The sequence below is a fragment of the Pundamilia nyererei genome, unplaced genomic scaffold, assembly GCF_000239375.1.
Source record: "Pundamilia nyererei isolate P.nyererei 1_Seehausen unplaced genomic scaffold, PunNye1.0 scaffold00004, whole genome shotgun sequence".
In the NCBI taxonomy this organism is placed as follows: Eukaryota; Metazoa; Chordata; class Actinopteri; order Cichliformes; family Cichlidae; genus Pundamilia; species Pundamilia nyererei.
The window spans coordinates 7551030-7571727 of NW_005187405.1; the positions used below are offsets into that span (position 1 = coordinate 7551030).

At 40.1% G+C, this 20698-nt stretch overlaps 2 protein-coding genes across 2 annotated transcripts; both read right to left on the reverse strand.

Moving 5' to 3' along the window:
* Positions 1-331: 331 nt before the first annotated feature.
* On the reverse strand, positions 332-2285 carry exosc4 (exosome component 4). Its single transcript, XM_005721424.1, has 3 exons — positions 1966-2285; positions 951-1157; positions 332-851 (listed from the first exon to the last, which is right to left on the reverse strand). The coding sequence occupies exons 1-3, from the start codon at positions 2134-2136 to the stop codon at positions 492-494; spliced, it is 738 nt and encodes a 245-aa protein (XP_005721481.1). The 5' UTR covers positions 2137-2285; the 3' UTR covers positions 332-491.
* Positions 2286-2914: 629 nt separating this feature from the next.
* On the reverse strand, positions 2915-14853 carry LOC102212180 (cAMP-dependent protein kinase catalytic subunit beta). Its single transcript, XM_074312089.1, is given in 12 exon segments — positions 2915-3881; positions 3884-3989; positions 7100-7264; positions 7403-7525; positions 9101-9196; positions 9286-9412; positions 9527-9609; positions 9707-9805; positions 10088-10216; positions 10295-10356; positions 10975-10983; positions 14370-14853. Coding segments are annotated over 12 exon segments (1191 nt in total). The 5' UTR covers positions 14416-14853; the 3' UTR covers positions 2915-3735.
* Between the last annotated feature and the right edge of the window lie 5845 nt (positions 14854-20698).

The window sequence follows — 20698 nt, forward strand, 5'->3', positions numbered from 1 at the left end:
ATATATATATATATATAGCATCTCAAAATGTGTGAGCTCAGAAGTAAGACAAAATTTCAAGAACTTAGTAACTTAAACTTTTGAGAAAAGGTTAACATCGCAAAAGAAAAATGGAGTTGGACAAACAAGCTTCCATCGTAGACAGTAGGGAGCAGGTGGGGAAGGTAACCGGGAGTGATGGAGGTGTGTCCTGGAGAGAAGGTCAGTAGAAACAAGAGAGGATACGTGTTTTAATGGCAGGTGGAGAGGTGAAGCTGCAGGAGCAGATGTCGTATAAGTAGACAAGCTTGAATACCTCCCTCATAAATAAACAACCAATAAGGAAACGATGCATGACTAACATATTTATTATTACATTTATCACATTCATACAAAAGTATTCAGTGACTGATATAAATGAATTAAAGGTTAATATCATTTGTAAATATTTAAAGTCCAATAACACTTTCAAGCTGCACTTGGAATCCACATGTTCCCGCTGCCGTCCCACGTCACTCTCCGGTGAGCACCGAGGCTTCTTGAAGATGCTGCCTCACCACCTCATCCAGCACTTTGCTCACACCTTTACAAGCAGTCATTGCAGCCTCAATCAGAGTCTCGAGGTGATCCTGATGCAGTCTGGCATCCATCTGCAGCAGAGCGATCTGTCCACCTCGGGGCAGAAGCGCTAAAGCCAATGAGCTCACGCCTCCATTTTCCTCCGCGTAGCACAGGTCAGCAAGGGGGGTCTCATCCACAAACCCCACAGTGCAGGCACACACATAGTCCCGCATGGGGATGCCAGCGTCAATCACTGCCAATGTGGCAGCATTCACGCACACGCTGTAATTCCCTCCGTCTGACTGCAGAATCTGTTGGAAGACGATGGAAACGTGCTTGTGAACAATTACAAAAAAATCTATTTCTGCAATAATACCTCTCACCAGATGAAGCGTCAGTCCAACACGAACCTTGACATAGATATCAATTTGAGATCGAGGGTACAGCTGGGTCATCACAGCAGCCTCAAACGTCTGCTTCAGGTGGAGGCTCATCTCAGTGGATTTGCGGTCTCCGTGTGGTCGTCTCTTCCTCTCCGCTGTGCTGAACGTGGCCATGCTATACTGGCAGTTGATAACTGCTCGATCATGAAGAGTCCGACTTCGAGAACCTCGCATCTGGAGGAAAACGACAGGTAAGAACTGATGTACAGCTTGGACTGGACGTTACTGTGCTTACACACTGGAACAATGTTAACTGCACCCAACATAAATAAATGCTGCAATATACACCAACTGGACACATTTTTTGGTGCACTTGTTCGACGGCTTGTTAACACAAATGGAATATAAACGTATCATTTGCACAGAGTCAACCTGATTATTGTTGCTGACTGTGTTCATCCCTTTATGATCACATCTTGGGATGTTTACTTCCAGCAGGATAGCACCCCACGTCACACACCTCAAACAGGTTTCTTTAATATTCTCAAATGACCTCTACAATTACCATGTCTCATTCCAAAGGAGCACCTTTAGGATGTGGCGTAACAAGAGATTAATATTATGGATGTGCAACCAACAAATCAACAGCCACTGTGTGATGCTATTATCTCAATATTGACTAAAAAACTCAAGTGGAAAAGTGTTGTTGAATTCATACCATGAAACAAGGTATGAATTCAACAACAAGTGTAGAGAATGTATATGCTATCATAACTTTGATTTCAATTCATACTTCATGCTGTTGAGCCTTAAATAAAACTTACTACACATCCCGTCTGCTTTGAGCAATAATTTAATAATGATACCACACTGTGCAAGTACTGCTACAAGCAAAGGGTCTCGCTCAAAATGCCCCTTTCTCAGGTATTTACACTATATTATATCAAAATGTGGCGACTTTATGTTACTGGTGTGATGACCATAATCAAATGCATTTTATTGTTTATCCCCACTAACCCTCTCCTCCATCCGCGGCACTTACTTCGTGGGGACCGTACACCACGGCCAGAGCTTTGGTGTTCCCCTGCTCTAAATACGCAGAGCCGTCGGCCTGAGTGAACACACCCATACGGGCCTGAAGCTTCCGCAGCTCGGTGGCTTTCCTTCCATCTAAACGGTATCCTTGATCAGACAGCAGTTCCAGGCCCGCCATGTTTCCGTAAACTTCGAATGGACGGCAACGCAGCGTCCCACGTGTCTCCTGCTACACTACATTACCCATACGCCGAGTACCTAATAGAAATACGGCAACAGCATAGGTCCAAACCGAACGACAACTTCCGGAAAAGAAAACCAGGCAGAACGGAAACCATGAGAAGCACAGTCAGTATCCACAGTAAACCGTTTTCATTGTGTTTAATACTCTGGTTTCACGTCACTGGTGGCTATGGTCATCTTTTATATACACTGCTGTGGTCCAAGCTGTTCATACCAAGATGCCAAATCAGGAATCCGTGCTCATTGTGACGATTGTGATACAAACTTGCTCAAAACGTCTAAAATAAAATATCTTCTCTTGAGGCCTCTGGACTTTTGTTACTACCCAGATCACACAGTAGGATCCGCAATCCACAATGGAAGAAAGGGTGCAAGAAAATTCCAACACTTTTAAAAATAAAATTTATTAGCATCTCTAATGTGTATAAATAAAAACATATATGAAACAATGCATATACGTATGATGTAATGAGCTTAACAATAACAGGGTTACATGTGATACAAAGGAGCAGTCTTCATTTTAGCCAGTGTATTGTGAGGAAAACTGAAATCAAGCTTTCAAATATGCATACCTATAAGTTGCAAATCTACATTCTTTGACAAGAATGAAATAAAGAATCTCTTTGGGGCGATAACAGGGAGAATATGGTAAATATCCTTTTTATGCATTCCTGTTCAAAGATTTTAAAACATCTTTCATTGAGTACATTATACTTCTTTTTTTTTTTAAGGTTCACTAAATGTTGAGGCGCGGAGATGCAACACTATTCACACTGACCCTCTCAGCTTTACATAAAAGTTAAAATCCTAAAAGGATTTCTCTTTACTCCCTTTTACCAAGGCCACGTTGTTCCACAGACTTGTAATGAGGGTCTTTATAAGCAGGCCCGATGGGAACAATATGACTATAATGTTTGACACAGCGACAAAATATTGTAACATATCAAACTTTACATGTAACTAGCGGACCCAAGCAGATCAAACAAACAAGTGGATTTTACATTTTTACTAATGTAACAAGGTTTGTCATTTTCTGCATGGCTTGCTGTGCCTGGGTCACGATACAAAGGAGACAGTGAACATGGGGGTGAGGGGGGCTCATCTAAGGATTTGGCTCTCTAAGGCTTAAAGCAAAGAATGGAAAGGACCTCTCTTCTTGTGTCACCTAGCGTTTTCCCATTTGGTCATCCTTTAATCAGTCAAAGTTGTCAAATGTCTGGACAGATTTGCACCTAAGACAAAATCTAAATGTGATGCACACTCTTAATTTACATTGCTGACAACTGGACGGGAATCCCTACAACCCAAAACGTGTGTATCATTATTGGCCACTGTCAGTTTTTCCTCATAAATTGAAAAATATCACATTTTTATAGGGGATAACAACATCCAAGACTAACTGCTTCAATGTAAAAAAAATGGATAAGTACAAAAAAAAAACCAAAAGAAAGAAAGAGAAAAGTGATGTGTCTGCTTTAATATGCAGGTGTACGTGACGGTGACAGGTTATCGGCACCCAAGGATCATGGCGACCTCATTCAGCCTTGTGGAATGAAGGGACTATGTAGTAGATCTGAAAAAGATGGTCTCTGCTCCATCCCAAGTCTTCAGAAGAGTGCAAAGATCCCCTTATTTTCCCTGATATATCCATGTTCTCACGTCCTAAAACTCTGCGAACTCCTTTGCGCATTTTTCCGTTAAAGAAACACGGATTTCCTCCTCCTCGTAGTCGTCGAAGTTGCTGGTGTCCCCCGGGCCTCTACACTTTGGTATGAATGGAGCTTCAACCTGCAGAAGAACAGAAAGACTTGTTTTACTGGGTGAGATTATATTATATTTATGTCTACACTGGCTTGTCAGTAGAGCAGGCAAGACTGTATTGTATTACAGTGAATGTAGACAGCATCTGTTGTCCTGGCAAACCCCGAATGCTGTCAACTTAAATGATGTGCCTGTCAGATAGCTAGTGTCTGAAGCCTCTCCCTTTACAATGGAGGCAGTTTTTAATAACTTAACAAAAACTGTCAACTCTGCAGTTTGTGTAACAATTCACCAGATACGAGAGCGCGCGCGCACACACACACACACACACACACACACACACACACACACACACACACACACACACATTTCCCTGTAAAGTCTGCTTTTCATTCCTAAAACTACTTTATTCACGTCCTATCATTACAACAAAGCACAAAAGCATGAATCCTTTGATTAGACATCTTAATCCCATCTTAAAAATCATCTTCAAAGCATCTGATCTGAAGAGCTTCCACACCACAGATATAGACACTTGTGCCTTCATACATAATCAGACACACACTGTACAAACCAGCTGATGCATAGCAAAGAGTTAACCCTTTAAAGCCCTAACCAAGAAATCATTCAGAGAATTTGTTCATTGAATCTTCTGACAATTTTTGCAATTTATCGTTTAAAAGTGTATTGTCCAATTTATTTAGGTTTTATGGGAGAAGAAAAACCCAAAAGAGCAGAATCAAAGATGATGAAAAACTGTATGTATCAAATATGTTACAGGTTAATGGGTACCTCTGGTATCGCTTGTACTTTCATCTTTGTCCCCTCTAATTTAACAGGATTTTGTATAGCTACATTTTAACTAGGGCTGCACAATGACTCAAATTTTAATCTCAATCATTTGAGAGTTTGACTTCCCATAACTGTTCAGCATCACATTTCCTGAAAGCACTTGACTGGGGTGATATACTCCAGGTAACAGCCATCGAAACAAAATTTAAATGTCTGGCGCAGCACGACGTGGAGCTTGTCCCTAGAAGCGGATCATCAGTCATAGTTTGGAAATACTTTGGATGTAGGGCAAGCAACGTCAGCAAAGTCATATTATGTCTGTGCCGCAAAGCAGCACAAGTACCTTATTGAAAACACATCACAAACTGCAGGATAATTAATGCATGAAGGCTAAGGAAAAACAATGCAATGGCTGCTAGCAAGAATTTTCCAACATCAACTCAGACGTTTGTAAAAATAAGCCAATGCAACGCCTTCGTATGTGTATCCGTCTGTCTCACAAAGACACGCTGAAATCAAAAAAGTAGCCACATTAATTTAACCAAAGATATGAGAGTTAAAAAAAAACAAAAAAAAAACAGGGTGAGTAATGTAGGCTTCTGGAAAATGATCAACATATGGGGACAAAAGAGCCGTTATCCCCAACGCAATTATTTTTCCAAAGTGGTAATACCTGCCCTGTATGCAAAACGTTGCAGGGGAAATGGCAAATGATCTCACAGCTGTCGGGCACTTGGTACTCCAAGCTTCATTCATATCCATGGTACTGGAGTGAAAAACTTCACATTTTGCTTCTAGGAGACGCACTTAGGTCACTGAAATATTTGTCTGCAAAGATGTTTTAAAACAGGAATTTTATAAATATTGATTATTCTTCTAAATGATGCACTGAATTTAGTCATTCAGTATGTTTTATTTGTTTGTTTGTTTGTTTACATCTGGCTTGGACAACAGTTACAAATTAGCCATCTGGCAAACATTGTATATTTGACCTCTTCGGACAAAGCATTATCCTTGATAAAATTAATATAATTTATATGATCTATATTTAACTTTCTTTTAACTTGCTCTTTGTACTGTGTTTGTACATTAATTTTACCCATTATTTAACAGAAGTCATATGATTGCAGGTTATTCAAATACATAATACACATAACTGAGACTAAAGACAAACTGTGATTGGATGATTTTCTCAAACAGCAGAGTTGCATCTGTAATGCTTCAATACATCACTTACTGAACACTACTTTCAAAGATGCACTCAGTACAACACAACGTGTATATCTTAAAGACAAAAACTGTGGCATTTTTTCAGAGTTGCCCGTTCAACTCCCTCTGCTCTGGATTTACTACATGTCAGAGAATAACCTTACACGCAGAAGCATGTGACATTAGCCAGGATCCAGAAACAAATGTTATACAATTAATCTGATCATTTCGTCGTAGTCAGATGTCTACTTTTTTTCCATAATTATTCCATCATGAAAATACATATTAAAACAAAATGATCAAAGAGAAGAAAGGACCTCTGCAAAGATAACAAAATATGCTTATATGAGCTGGACTAGAATATTCAAATAGGATATTTGTTCACTGGGACTTCATAAAATCTCAGCATGGGTGCCCGCCAACTTACAGTGAGACTACACAGTGATTGGCCCAAGATATTACATTCTAACACTGTCATACAGCAATATACTAAAGGCAACTGAATTTCTGTCCACAAAGAAAAGGTTCCAACTTCACTGTAAATACAAAACGACTTCTCTTCCTTTTTGCAGCTCTTTATCTTACTTTTACTTCATAAAACCCCAGGAAGCAATTCTGCTCATGAGGAACTACTCTGGAGTTTTACTGGACTAACTTGAACCGAGAACGCTGCTTATTTTCATCTTATAGCAAATCACAGGTAGAGTGCAAAAACAAAGTTAATAAAAAAAAAAAAATAAACCATAATGATTCCATATTAAGCTAAACTAAAGGAAGTCTATAAGATTTAAGCCCAAGCTAAATAACTAATTAGATTTATCCAAACAGTCCATTATCACTGTCACGCCTGCAAACTGGCATGTGGCACCATGTGCAGTAAAGCTGGGTGATTTCCAAGTGAAAAAACCCCACACCTTTACTGGCCAGTTAAAAAATAAAATAAATATATTAAGTAAATACTGTGCATGCAACAGTAACGACAATCAGAAAGGACCGTGTAGTAAAACTGATTGAAGAGTATTTAGAAACTTTCTAGAAAATAAATAAATAAATAAATATGGGTGTAAATCGATATGTAATTAACTCTACGAGCTAATTCTGTATGGTGTCACTTTAATGTGTGTTTGGTATCTTGCCTTTCTCTCATAGATTGCAATCCAGTCTGTTGTGGCGAACCATTTGTGTCCTTTGATGTCATTGACTCCATTCTTCAAGTTGCCGTAGCGTTTGGTCAGATCCACCTGCAGCAGGTTTCTCAACAGGTCCTTTAAATCGGAGCTGAAGTGAGACGGGAACCGAACCTGAAAAGGCCGCAAGTGTTAGGATTTCATTTCTAGTAGTTAAAGCAGTCGTGCACATTTAATTTAACTTAGCTATCATGCATGACCGTTGCTCCTCATGCCATCATGTTTGCATTTCCAAAAGAAGCAGCTTCTTACCTTTCCAGACACAATCTTCTCATAGATCTGAATAGGCTGATCTGCAAAGAAAGGAGGGTAGCCAGCTGCCATTTCATAGATGAGGACTCCAAGGGCCCACCAATCCACAGCTTTGTTATAGCCCTAAAATGAACATAACACATGTTAATGTAACAGAAACACACAAGAAGAAAAACACTTCTAGTATATAAGTGGAGAAAAAGTAGGCTGTTTTTAAGACATTTAAGACTTTCTGATTATAATTTATCACTTGAGAAAACTTCCAAATGGCTCCCGCAGCTGCACTTGGATAATAACACTGAGGAGCTTTGGTTAGTTGCATTGTAAGAATCTGCACGTCACCACTAATTTTACTCTGACCTGCAGTTAGAAAACTGGAACTTTGTATATAGAAATAGCAAGCACAGACAATTCTGTTCCCTCTCTAGATAAATTCCTGCAACAGTTCTTTTCTTTTAATGATGATTTTATTTTTTGGTCATAGAAACTTTTGTAAAATATGACTCATCTACAGACCAGTGTTTAGGCTTTACAAGCATCCATTAGCAGAAATGAAACTGTACTCATAAACGCAATTAACGCAAATGTTTAATCACCCAATCATACTGCACATCTCAATTCATTTATGCACGGTCAGGACAACCTACTGAAGTTCAAACTGAGCATCAGAATGGGAAAGAAGGGTGTTTTAAGTGACTTAGACCTTAATATAGTTGTTGGTGCCAGGCAGGCTGGTCTGAGGATTTGAAAAACTGATCTGCTGGGATTATCCCACACAACCAACTCTAGGGTTTACAGAGAATGGTTTGACAAAGGGAAACTATGCAGAAAGCAGCAGTTCTCTGTGTAAAAATGTCTTGTTGATGCCAAAGGCCAGAAGAGAATGAGAAGTCGACAGCAACTGCATTCAAAACTCACTGAACCTTGAAGCAGATTGGCTATAACAGCAGAAGAGGACACCTGGTGCCACTCCTGTCAGCTAAGAACAAGAAACTGAGGCTATAAATCACACCGGTTCACCAAAACTCAATAATAGCAGATGGAAAAATGTTGCCTGGTCTGATGAGTCTCGATTTCTGCTCCAAAGTTTGGTCAGGTTTTAGTGAAAACAACATGAAAGCATGTATCCGGCTGCTGGTGGTGGTGTAATGATGTGGGGGATATTTCTTTGGCACACTTTGAGCCCGAGTACCAATTGAGCATCATTTAAACATCACAGAGTATTGTTGCTGACCATGTCCATCCCTTTATGAGAACAGAATCTATATAAAATGAAGAATTCAGTCAGTTCTGAAGCCAAATGGAGATCTGTACCTAAAGTTGCCCAGGAGTTTTTATTACTGTATCACCTATAACTAAAAGTTTTGTGTTGTTAGAATGTGCCCTTCTTATTTACACAGGCAGCAGGTCCACTTCCATTGAGCTGCAGCGGACACTTAAAGCTCACCTACATGTCTAGAAAGGAACCAGTGATGAGGTTGCTTGCAGTCCTACAGACAAGCTGTTTAAAAGATAAGCTGTAAACCTTTTCTTCCTATGTAGTCACACAACAGCAGCTTGATGTTATTTTGCTTCAACATTTCTGTGTGGCATCGCTGATTTTCAATATGAATCAAATAATGACTAAAGTAAGAAAAAATGCTTTGATGCAGTGCAGAAAAGTAATGAAAAAATAAAGTTACAAAATGACGTCCATACTTTGCTGAGTATGATTTCCGGAGCCAGGTACTCCGGTGTCCCACACAACGTCCATGTCCTGCCTTTTACCCGCTTAGCAAATCCAAAATCTGTCACCTGGAAGTCAGTCGCACATTGTTTATTCAGCAAGTGTGGACACACAGAAAACACAGCAGAACGGTGTATTGATCTGCGTTCTGGCTCACCTGAATGTAGCCGTGGTGGTCAATGAGAAGATTCTCGGGTTTCAGATCTCTGTATATGAGATCTAGTGAATGGAGGTATTCAAATGTCAGCACTATCTGGGCGGCATAAAACCGCGCATGTGGTTCACTGGAACGGAAGAAGAGATAATTCTGTTTAGAGTCGTAAACAAACGCGCGCGAGTAATATCAGAAAATCTATATGACGAATCAAAACCGCAGGAGACTGCAGACGGAAACTAACCTGAACCTTCCAATTCGTCTTAGGTGTGAGAACATCTCACCACCTGGAACATACTCCATTACCATGTACAAATTGGAGTTGTCCTAAAACAAGAGGGGAGGGGCCAAAAAACACACTTTAATTTTACTGAGACTCAAATAAAGGAATTTTAATTATATAATGCCAAAAATCATACTGTACCTTAAATGCGTACTCAAGTTTGACGAGAAAGGGGAAGCTCACTGCCTGTAATATCCTCTTCTCATTTAATGTGTGTTCTATTTGCTTGAGTTTCACCACCTGACAGATAAAGAGATAAGATGACCTTGCCGGGCAAATCTCACTAACATTAGCAACAGACGCGGCTGAACACTGAAAGCAAAGGCAGCTTTTAGTTATAATTTATTTTACTTGTGTCCCCCAGTAACCCTTTTAATACAACAAGAACAGGTTATAATGTCATTTTTTTAAGAAGATTAGCAGCCATTTGTTGGATGTGTTTAGTGCCACCTCACTTTCATCGTCATGCGTGGTTCCCGTTTATGTCAACACTACTGTCTGTTTGACAGTGTTGCCACTGACCTTCTGCTTGTCCAGTATTTTCATGGCGAAGTATTGCTCTGTTCCTTTGTGCTTCACCAGCATGACTCTACCAAACGAGCCGGTACCCAGCGTCTTTAATCTGTCAAAGTCATCTAGGCACGTCGTGCTCTGTTGAAACAACATTATGTTAGCCTGCTTCGTGTGCCAAGTCTTTAAATAGCGAGTTCAACTTTTCGAGATTCTGACCTGTGGTGGGCATTCCCATTTCCGTAAGAAATCTTCTTTGGCTTTGGCTAGAAACTCTTTAACTAAAAGATAAAGAGCACAGACAGGCGGTCAGCACACACTTCTTTATGCCAAAAGAGCTTGGCTTATGAGTACAAAAGTTATATTTGGCAAAAAGAACGAAGGGCATTGTTATAGAAGGGAAAGGAACAAATGAGGAGAACAATACGGGCAATCAACTCTCATCTGGATATGAATTAAAACATATATTAAAAGTATCACATACTTTAGTTTAAAGAGGGGCACAAAATACAAACACAAGACAGCAACATCCACAACAAGCAGACTAGTGATGCATTCCAAGACACTCAGAACGTTCTCTGTTATTTTGTAGCCTTACTAAAAACGGTAAGAGGACCACAGCACTCAGAAATGAGAGGGAAAAGTGTATCTGAGCATCTTGTGCATCACTTACAAGGAGTTTGTGGGAAGGCTACCAAACAAAGCATAAAATGGTAAGCATAAACAAACCAATGTATGGGACACACAGCAGATATCCAGATTGAGAGAATGCAGATAACAAAAAACACTGAATTATTTTCAAAGCAGGACAAAGTAAAAAGCAAGCACGTCTAGCAGGTTTTCACAATAAGACCAATTCTGTTTGCCATTCTGGTCATCTTTGGAGGAATTTAGCATACCAAAGGTCTCTATTGATCACCAAGGTTTTTCAGGAACAATCACCCACACGGATGACGTGATAGAAAAGAGAAGACAGAGAGAAATATAGAGTTCATGTACATAAAAACAAGTATAACACGTCAACAAACATGGAGCATGTGTAGTGAATAGAAGCAACAGGAATGAAAACAGAGCTGAGAGTCACGTGAGGAATCGAAGAAGAGACTGACTGCCTACTATGGTGTTTTTAAAAAAAAGCTGTATCAGAAATTCAGCCATGCGTGCTAGATCAGCCTGAAAAGATCATCTCTAGCAAAGATAAAAACATTACAAATCTAATCTGAACTACAAACTTTTTTTATTTAAAGCATCTTCTTTCTTTTTTCACTCCCACTGAAAAAAGAACAGCTATGGTACAGTAATAAGTGGCTACCTCAATGTCGGAATTGAAGGTTTTTAGCAATAACTTTTTGTTGATAAACTCTATGGACACCAAGACATTTGGGTGTTTTTGTCTTTAACATGAGTATAGTGATTTTGTCAAATGAGGTTCTGGTTTCTAAGAATCAGACACGTGCAATCTGAGTCACTTCCAGCACCCTTTCAAAACAACAGCAGTTCCTTAGTTCCCAAACTCTTCCATTGGGCTGTGAAAACAAAGAGGTGATACAATACAGCAGTAAACATCCTCCTTCACCAACTTTTTAAAGCGTGCTGTTGGTATCAAGTTCAACACAAGCATTTTTATGAGGGAAAATAATACAGTTTTTCAGTTTCCATTGGATATATTGACTGGCAGGTCATAGCATACAGATTTTATTTGCATTTAACAGTGCCCTGTATATCATCCATTACACATTTTCACAGCAGATGCTGTTGCAGATGCCACATCACTCATCCTGCTGAACCACTGCGCAATATTTTTGTACTATTGAGTGATTATTGTTATTGTTTTGTGTTTTTTGTTACCATTTATATGCATTTTTATACTTTTAACTAAAACATCTGTAGAGCTGCAAAACCAAATTTCATTTCACTGCATATTCTGTTGTTGCCAACTTGTATCATCTATTCTCTTAATTACTTTTCTTAGCTCTAGTATGACCTTTTATAAACTTTAATCTGTTAAAAATAAGAAAATAATGCCCCAAACTGCAGAGGTCAAAGTTAAAGACATATTTTTACCCTTGCTTAAATAACCCATCACAAACTAAGCATAAATTCCAATTCCAAGGTCTGCAAATACATTAGAAGAAAATATCCAGCTTGTTAGAGAAATAAATGAAGCATCTAAAAATTATATCAAAAACTTGAGGAATATACTGTCTCAACTCTAATTCAGTGCGGGGGTTAGAAAAAACAAACTGTGAGGTTTAGGCTTGTTCAGTTTAAATCTTCAATACTCTTTGCAATGCTGCGTGTCTATAGAGTAAAGTTAGCACAGTCGACAAGCCCTTTCTGAGATCAATGCCAAACTCCACACAAGCAAGACATGGTTGAGTTATGTTGGCTTATCCAGTTACACTACAGTACACGCGCACTGTGAAATAAAACAGGTGTCATGATGGCAAGTGTTTAATCTCTCCGTCCAAGTGTGACCGTGTCAGTGCTCTTCCAACCGGTCCAGCTTGTTGCATCAATGTACAGTAAACACAGGTAACGTGCAGCTTTGTGGGTAACCAGGTCGTCTTATCAGGGCGGCTACACTCCAGACAAATCTGCCCCTCGGAGCACAGTGTCAGCTTAAATGGGTTTAACAGTTAGCTATGGCCCAGGATCTAGGGATCATAGTTGCATTCAGCGGAAATGCTTGGCAGTATAGATAATATAGCTGATCTGATCATCTCCATCTGCCTGAGTACGTCTGCTTGGAACTGTGCACAGGGCCTGTCTGGTGTCTCTCTACAGGTCAATAAATCTCAGCAATCACTGCATCATAAAGTGGCATTACCTTAAACAAACTCAGTGTACAACTCAACACAGATGGTTCTCGGCTTTGTGTTGTTTTTTTTAAGAGTAAGAAAATGCACTGGGCGTGTTTTTGTTTGTAGCCAAATACAGGAGGATTTCTTTTTATTATTTAAGAGCAAGGGGATGCTCAATGATGACCAGCTGCACACATAAAAGCATATGAGCACAAAGTAACACTGGCCTAGTCTGAGCTACGTCAAACCTTTCAAAGCTTGTAATACCCCTTATCCTCTGACGAAGGTCTGATGACAAGCTGCTCCAGTCAATGACACTGAGTGTGAGAAGTGAGCCCTGATGGACCTTTACCACAGTAAGATTAGCAAAGGGACTCTAAACAAATGAGTGACACGATTAAAGTGTGCTTTCTGGGGAGCGTGCGGCCCCAATGCTGGGAAGACGGCAGCAGGTCCAGGCTTTATGAATGGAAAGAGGGCATTTGTCATTTCTCCACCATATTTGGTCATGCTGCTGTTTATGCAGCCCAGAATAAAATGTGGCAGTGAAGAGCCCGGGGCAGGAACAATCCTACGCTGCCTTCAGATAAAATTTACTGTCTATTTATTTAACAATTACCCAAGAGCCTGCGGTTTATTGCCGCAGATTTAAGACCATCTGTGAAAACTTTCTGTCTTCGTACAACTAGCTGCTGTTGTTATTGTTGAGAAGAAGCCTGCAGTCAAATATGCAGCAAGAGCCAAAGAATTATAAAGCTCGAGATGACACAACAAAAGAGGTGGCGAGGTGATGCTAAGGCTCAGGATTTTTACTCATTAAGCAGGGATTTTGACATGAGACAAATACAAGTCGCTGATGAGTGTGTCAGTGTATGAAGGCCCTAGAAAGCTACAACCATCAAGAGGCAATGAAGTGACAGGGGCCTTCTGAGGGCTAATCCCCCCACCACTACCACCACTTAAAGCTAAAGTTAGCAGGCTAGCTGCTCTTCCAGGCTCTCTTGTGCTCCAGTTTGCATGCAAATCGCCTTTTTAACATTTGAAATTACCATAGAGAGCCATTAATAGACACGCACTGTTTTCCTGGCTACTTAACAGGCTTTAATAGTCTCCTAACACTGCCAGGGCTCCCCTTCCCCACCCCCCTGAATGCCAAAAAACCACAACAATCCGGGGGTCTTCTTGGCGCTATAGCTACCTTCAGTAGCCCCCCTACTTTAAAAAAATGGATAAAAATGGTTCGCAGAACCACAAAAACAATACTTCATGCTCATTTTTCTATCTAAACGGAGAGTGCTTTCAGCGTCGGTGCAATGTGGGAATGTGCGGGGGGCGATGACGGACGGACGGCCCTCCCTTGCTTTACTCTGGCTGGTAGTTTAAACAGTTTTTAGTTATAACAGGCTAGCTGGCTGCTTCGTGGCATCTTGTTGAGATGACTAAACGCAACACAATAACACTTCTGAGTTCAAACGACAGCTCGCACTCACCGCTCTCTAGCTCGTTGCCCTTCTTGGCGGTGGCAGCGTTCCCCATGGTGAGGAAGACACGGCGGTCGCTCCGACTGAGAAGAGATGGCGGCGGCTAGCTAACCTTCCAGCTTATGTTTTCGAGGTCTTCAAAAGAGGCTAGCCCGAAATCGATGCAAGTGTTTACTCGGTTTAAAAGGCGAGGAAAGCAACGTCCAGTAGCCGCCCCCTTTCCTTCCAGCTGCCCCCTCGCTCTCCCTCTGTCTCTCCCGCTCCTTCTTCCCTGCGAAAGATGTTCCGCTCCCGCTAGTTCACTGATGTCTGCACGGCTGTCATGAAGCTAGCGGTCACTCCTGTTTCTGACTAAGCTGCTCCCGAGAACCGTCACCAGCACTCAGCTGCGTTCACGGAGCGCTCAGGGGCTTGGATTGGCCACAGATGGCTCTGAGCAGATGCCAAACCAGGCATGCTTCCGCGTTTTTGGAGCATCGCGGCGATTGTATTTCGCAGATGTGGGATACCGTTAGAGTGCTCTTTTGTCTGACTTTAGAGGAATGAGTCTTTATTTCATTTGTGTGTTCAGAGCCAAACGCTATTAGTGTTCCCTTACACCATGTCAGCTGCACATCTGCTTTGACAAGTTCATTGCACAGCTTCAAATGTTTATTTGTATGCCTGTGTGATTTATACATGACAAGTACGCGATAGACAGATATAGTATCACAAATATAGTAGTAATAACTCATATATTATCATTATTAGATTTAACTGAAAAGGAAAGGGAAAATTATGTTAAAACATGTTGTTTTTCTATCAAAAATAACCAAGGTTTTTATAGTTAACTGAAAGTAAACAAAAAACTAAAACTAGATTTGTTTTTATTTAACTGAAAAAATAATAAAAACTAGAAATGTAAAAAAAAAAGAAGTGCAAAGTAAATTTCAAAAAAGTAAGTAAAGTAAGTTAAACAAAAAAAAGTCAGTGAAACGATTTTGTGAACTTGGAAAACAAAACAAAATTATATATATATGAAATATCCTGAATTTTGGTATTTGTTCAGTCTACGGCCTTTGTCTATAGACTGAAAGTCAACTGCTTTTAAAAAGTTCTGTTTGTGATTTTTATAAATCTTGTCTCTGGCATTTGTCATACATAAAATAACAAAAATTAAAAATTAATAAATAAATGATATAAAATACTCTGAAAACAGATAAAATAAAATAAAATATGCAGAACGTTTCGTTTACATTTTTACAGATTTGGTTGTATTTATTTACTAGTCAAGTACATAGAGGACTGTTTGTAATCTACTTTAAATTTTATATTTCTATCTATCTGTAAAACATTTCAGACTAGATTTCAGGTTTAAAAACTTTCTTAGAGTAAAGTATGTTTTTCTATCAAACTAAGATTTGGTACATAAAGGAGTTTTAAAGCGATTTAAAAACCTTAATTTAGACACCCCAAGCTGTCTTCATAAATTTTTGTATTATAAAATCTAGTTTAAACCTTCCTCAAAATTCCCATATTAGGACAGGGTATTTATTTTATAAATAAAATAATAATACCATAAATACCGCAAGAAATAGAGTAAAACATAACACAAAACAAAAATGCAAGACTAAAAACATAGTATTAATGTTTCTAATAAAAATATTGAAATTATTTGTCTGCCAATCTATCATCACAGCTTTTTCTGAACTGCAAACAGTAAATAATCAATAATAAGTTATTTTGTAAGTACAAATTTAATAAGCATACCTGTAGTTACAACCACTGCAGCTGCCTCATTCTTTTCTGACAAGATGTGGCTCGCTTTGCTCCATTCAGCTACATGTGCCTCGCAGGTAATACCATGTGGTAGATGGTATAAGACCTCCTTGATCTTCTTGCTTCTTTTCCCTCTGTAACATCTGTGTCAGGGTTTTGTTCTTTGCCTGCAGATCTGAAGGGAGGCAAGTGCATTGTGCTTTTGCGAGGCACAGTGCAGCTTGGCTTTAAGGTGACAAATGAAAAAAATTCCTGCATTTCTTTTTTATTTTATTCCGTTTAAATTTTTAGTATTGGTAACTTCTGGTAACTACTGAATCTTCCTGTGGTAACGTGAGTCTCATATGGACTTTCTAATATAGGAAAAATGCCAAGGGTGGAATTGTGGTACTACAGGAAGAAGTCTGGAGCGGCAGAGAAGTATGTGAGGGTGATGTAGGAGGTGAGGACAGCGTAACAGAGGTGAGATGTGTGGTGTGGTCGGTTTAGGGCAGCTGTGGCTCAGGTGGTAGGCACGTCATCTACCAATCAGAAGGTCTGCGGATTAGTAACTGTGAACAAGATACAGAATCCCAAGTTGTCCTTGATGTACCCACTGGACTGTGAGTGGGTGAATTTTAGATAAAAGTCTTTATGTGTGTGATGTTGCTGTGGTTGGAGTGAAAAATAGGTTCAAGGTGGGGGTTGGAATACATCAGGTGGTCAACCATACATAGCAACAGATAGTTCACAAGAAAGGAGAAAAAGAGTGTGAATGCTGGGTGGAGTGGGTGGAGATGAGTGTCTGGGGTGATTTGTGACAGAAAGATAGCAGCAGAAGTGAAAGGGAAGATAGTAGAGAGACCAGCGATGATGAATGGTTTGTAGACAGTGGTACTGACAAAAAGACAAGAGCTGGAGATCTTCATTGACTAGAATGGACAAAATCAGAAATGAGTACATCTGGAAGAAGAAGAAGAGAAAAAGGCTAAATAATAACGTCTGGCTTTGCTTATTTATCTGTGCTGTGAACTAGCAGAATGGTTGGAGAATCTGATCCAAGCTTTGCAGTTTACCTCAGGCCTACATCAGCTTCAAATCCACACTGGGTATTCAGTCTGACAGACTAACTGTATGGTGATGTTCCTATTTAGATGCGTATCTGTGTGCATCTTTGAAAGTCGGTCTGCTTGGAGTTTGGATCATTTCCTGTGGCTTGTTCACAGTTCAGATTTCCTGGTTTTCATACACGCGACCTGGATCAGTGTCTTGCATCTTAGGAACAAGCCTGTTGTCTCGTGCTTTAATCTTTGGTAAGCGATAGCCTTCTTTAAATAATTATGGCAGCGCTGCCAAGAATGTCACAACTACAGAATGCAGGAAGACTATTAGAGGAAGTGAGGAAGTAATCCATGCCTTTGGAGTGATGACCAGCGAAGCAGAGCATTTGGTATCCAGCCTTGCTGTCATATGACATCATGGGTGTCTGATGATTGCTATCAAACATTGGCTGGTCAGTTATTTTGAGGGCAGAAGCTGAAAAAGCATTTTATTCGACATATATTCTGACACAGGAAGAAGAAAAGATCAAAATGTTTTTAGGTGTTTATTTCAGGCTAGTGGTTTGCCTCCATAGATTAAAAAAATATTTTATACTTCCATTCTTCCAAAACACAAGGAATATGTTTACATTGTCCTTCAAGGACAAGCATATCGCCTTGCTGTCCTTCATTTTAGTCTGTCATAGGCAAACTACGTCTTTACAAGATGCATGAGCACTAAGGAGATTGTTCCTGAGGAGTGCAAATATCCCTTACTTGGAAGACTGACTCATTTGCACCCCTTTACCTCAGGAAGCAGAAGGATGAGAAAATCCAGCCTCATCAAGGTATCAGGCAACTCTGCGAAGGGCAAGAGGTCTTTTGACCCAACCCACCTGTCCATGTGTGTTTGTTTTGTATCACTAGATTCAGTGGAAATGTTAGCCTTTTCTCACTTTCTTGGGGGCAAGTTTGTGTTTATTGTCACACTAGAGGTGGATCTCTAGGGAAGAGGGGATACAGATGATTTGGCATTGTTATGGGAAAGCCCAGCCCTTTGTTTCACACACAAAGATTGCTCTATGTTGTTTTCTCTGGCAGAGACCAGCATTCCTCAGGGGATGGATGGCTTTTCCAACAACTGCCTGAAGGGTCTTCTCTTCTATGCATTTTCTTCACTCTCCTAACAGCATCTCACTTGGCGAGATCATCTTCTCACACGAAATCCCCTGAAGGCCCCCAGGTAGCCATCAATATGATTGTTGGACAGAAATCACCTGGAAGCCTCCAATCAGGATAGAGCTTTGGGTGTGGCCACCAAAAGCTTACAAAAGGGGTCAGTGACATTTAGGTGTCCTTCAGTCTTGAATTTAGCAGACTTTCCGTTACCCAATGGCGCCAAAAGAGCTGTTTACTGTAACAGACACCAGACTACAGATCCAAAATGACTGCTCTTTACAGCACATGCAGTTGCTTTAAAGAATTTTTGAACTTAAATATAAATTACTTTATGTGACCCTGAAGAATAACCTCGGAGGTGGTTGATTAAAACCTTCTGCAAAAAATGTCAAAGAAAAGCAAAGTAAGCTCCGAGGAAAGTTCAAGGATTGCTTGTCTGCACACTATTATTCAAATCATACGCAAACCAAATCAGTCCTCCATCACATTTACTAATCCTGATCAAAATTCATAAATGGAGGACTTCTGTCGAGAACAGAAGGCAAACAGGAGGAGCCAAAAGGGCACAGCAGTAAACTGAGCCATATAACTGTGTGTAAAGTCAAGACGATGACACACAGAGATCACAGAGAATTACCAGTTCACCAGTGTTAGGTCCAAAATTCATCAAAAGCCCAAAGAGTAAGAAAGTTTCCTTTGCAAAAGAAAAACAGGAGCTTTTAGAGACTTCTGCATTCCACCTGCGCGTCTCTGACAGCAGAGATGTGACGTATTTAAAGCTTTACAAGTCACCTTTTATACGCTGTGATACTGTATGTGCAATATTACTTTTTTCCACTTCTGCAGTGTTGCTTACTGTTCTAATGATCACATCCCAAAACCCTGCCTGCCTTGTTGTTTTTAAGACCAATAGCAGAGGTGGTTGAGATAGCAGAACTCACTGCTTGGCTTAGTGCAGATATCAAGGGTCTTATTATCGCCAGCATGTGGGGTGGGAGGTTCCCCCCTTCACTGACAGACTCAGCCAGCTGTCATATTTTGATAAGGTGTCTGATGATTGGCTTTTCCTGTTCGACTGCAGCCTTCCTGCATACTGTAACCAGATATCCCCACCATTTGTTGTCGCTGCACTGATCCACAGTTAGGTTTACATGTATTCACCTTTGGATTGCATTTCAGGGGGCTGTTATGCAACTTATAGCATATGTTAAAATGCTGGAAAACCTACAAACCAATTTTATTCTGGCATTTTAATGAAATCAATTATTGCTAGCTAAGTGATTAAGACGGGTGATTTTTGCTATTAACAACACTACTTATTTTATTACTGACAACTAAAAGATTAGTTTGAACTCTTATCCCTGTGTGGAATTTATCCTGTTTACATTTACACTGAAATATTTGTGCCGTCTTTGGCATTTCAAATGCAGCTCAGTGCAGCGCTTTTTCCAGACACAGATACTACATTTGTGTTTCTAACTTTGACCATCTACTGTGACCTTTTATTAAAGGTTGTTGTTGTTCAGTTAACCAAACAGGTTGTTTGAATTTTATTTTTCCTTCATCGATTGTTTCATCCATCTATTTTCTTACGCTTATCCGATTCAGGGTCACGGGAGTTTGGAGACCAGCTGCTGTAGGGCAAAAAAGTGCGGTAAATTTTGGACATGTTGCCAGTCTACTGCAAAGGTATACCTATAACCATTCACACCAACATTCACATCTATCATCAATTTAGAATCACCAGTTCTTCTAATGGGTTTACTGAGCTTGGACTGTGGGAGGAAGCATAAGTACCTGGGTGAAACCCAGGCAAACACAGGGAGAGTGTAAAACTCCACACAAAAACACACACACAGCCAGCTGGCTGGTGGATTCAAATCCAAGACCTTGCTGCCTCAATTGTTTAATTTTAAATATATCTTGGACACCTGGAAATGTGAATGTGTGCATTATTTTTGCAAGATGAAAACCAGATTTATGTGCTTTATCTCGCAAATGTGTTCCAGCAAATTTTGCAAAGTCGCTAAAGACAACAGAATGACTGACATAAGAATACTGATAATACTGTGTGAGTGGCTCCTAGGGCGGTGTATTGCACGTTTGCCCATTGAGTGAAAGATCCTTGCTTTGATCCTAGGAGGGGACACAAATCCCTCGGGGTTTGTTGCAGGAACAGCAAAATAATGGGAGCTACCTGCTGGGGTGACCCCTTGTGAATGAGGGGAGCAGCCAACAGTAGCTTTTACTGTGTGACATTAAATACAGCTTTTACTGTGCTCCCTCTCTCTCTCTCGGTATTGCATCAGGCCAAACTTTGAGCTGTAGTTATCTTTCACTACACAAGAGGGCAGCAGACCTCTGCCGCACAACCTGTGATAA

Excerpts from the sequence above, each read along its gene's own strand:
- exosc4 (XM_005721424.1), bottom strand. The coding sequence starts at position 2,136 with ATGGCGGGCCTGGAACTGCTGTCTGATCAAGGATACCGTTTAGATGGA. Across the intron at positions 1,158-1,965 it reads TGGTGTACGGTCCCCACGAA|ATGCGAGGTTCTCGAAGTCG; the intron begins GTAAGTGCCGCG and ends GTTTTCCTCCAG. Across the intron at positions 852-950 it reads AAATTGATATCTATGTCAAG|ATTCTGCAGTCAGACGGAGG; the intron begins GTTCGTGTTGGA and ends GTCTTCCAACAG.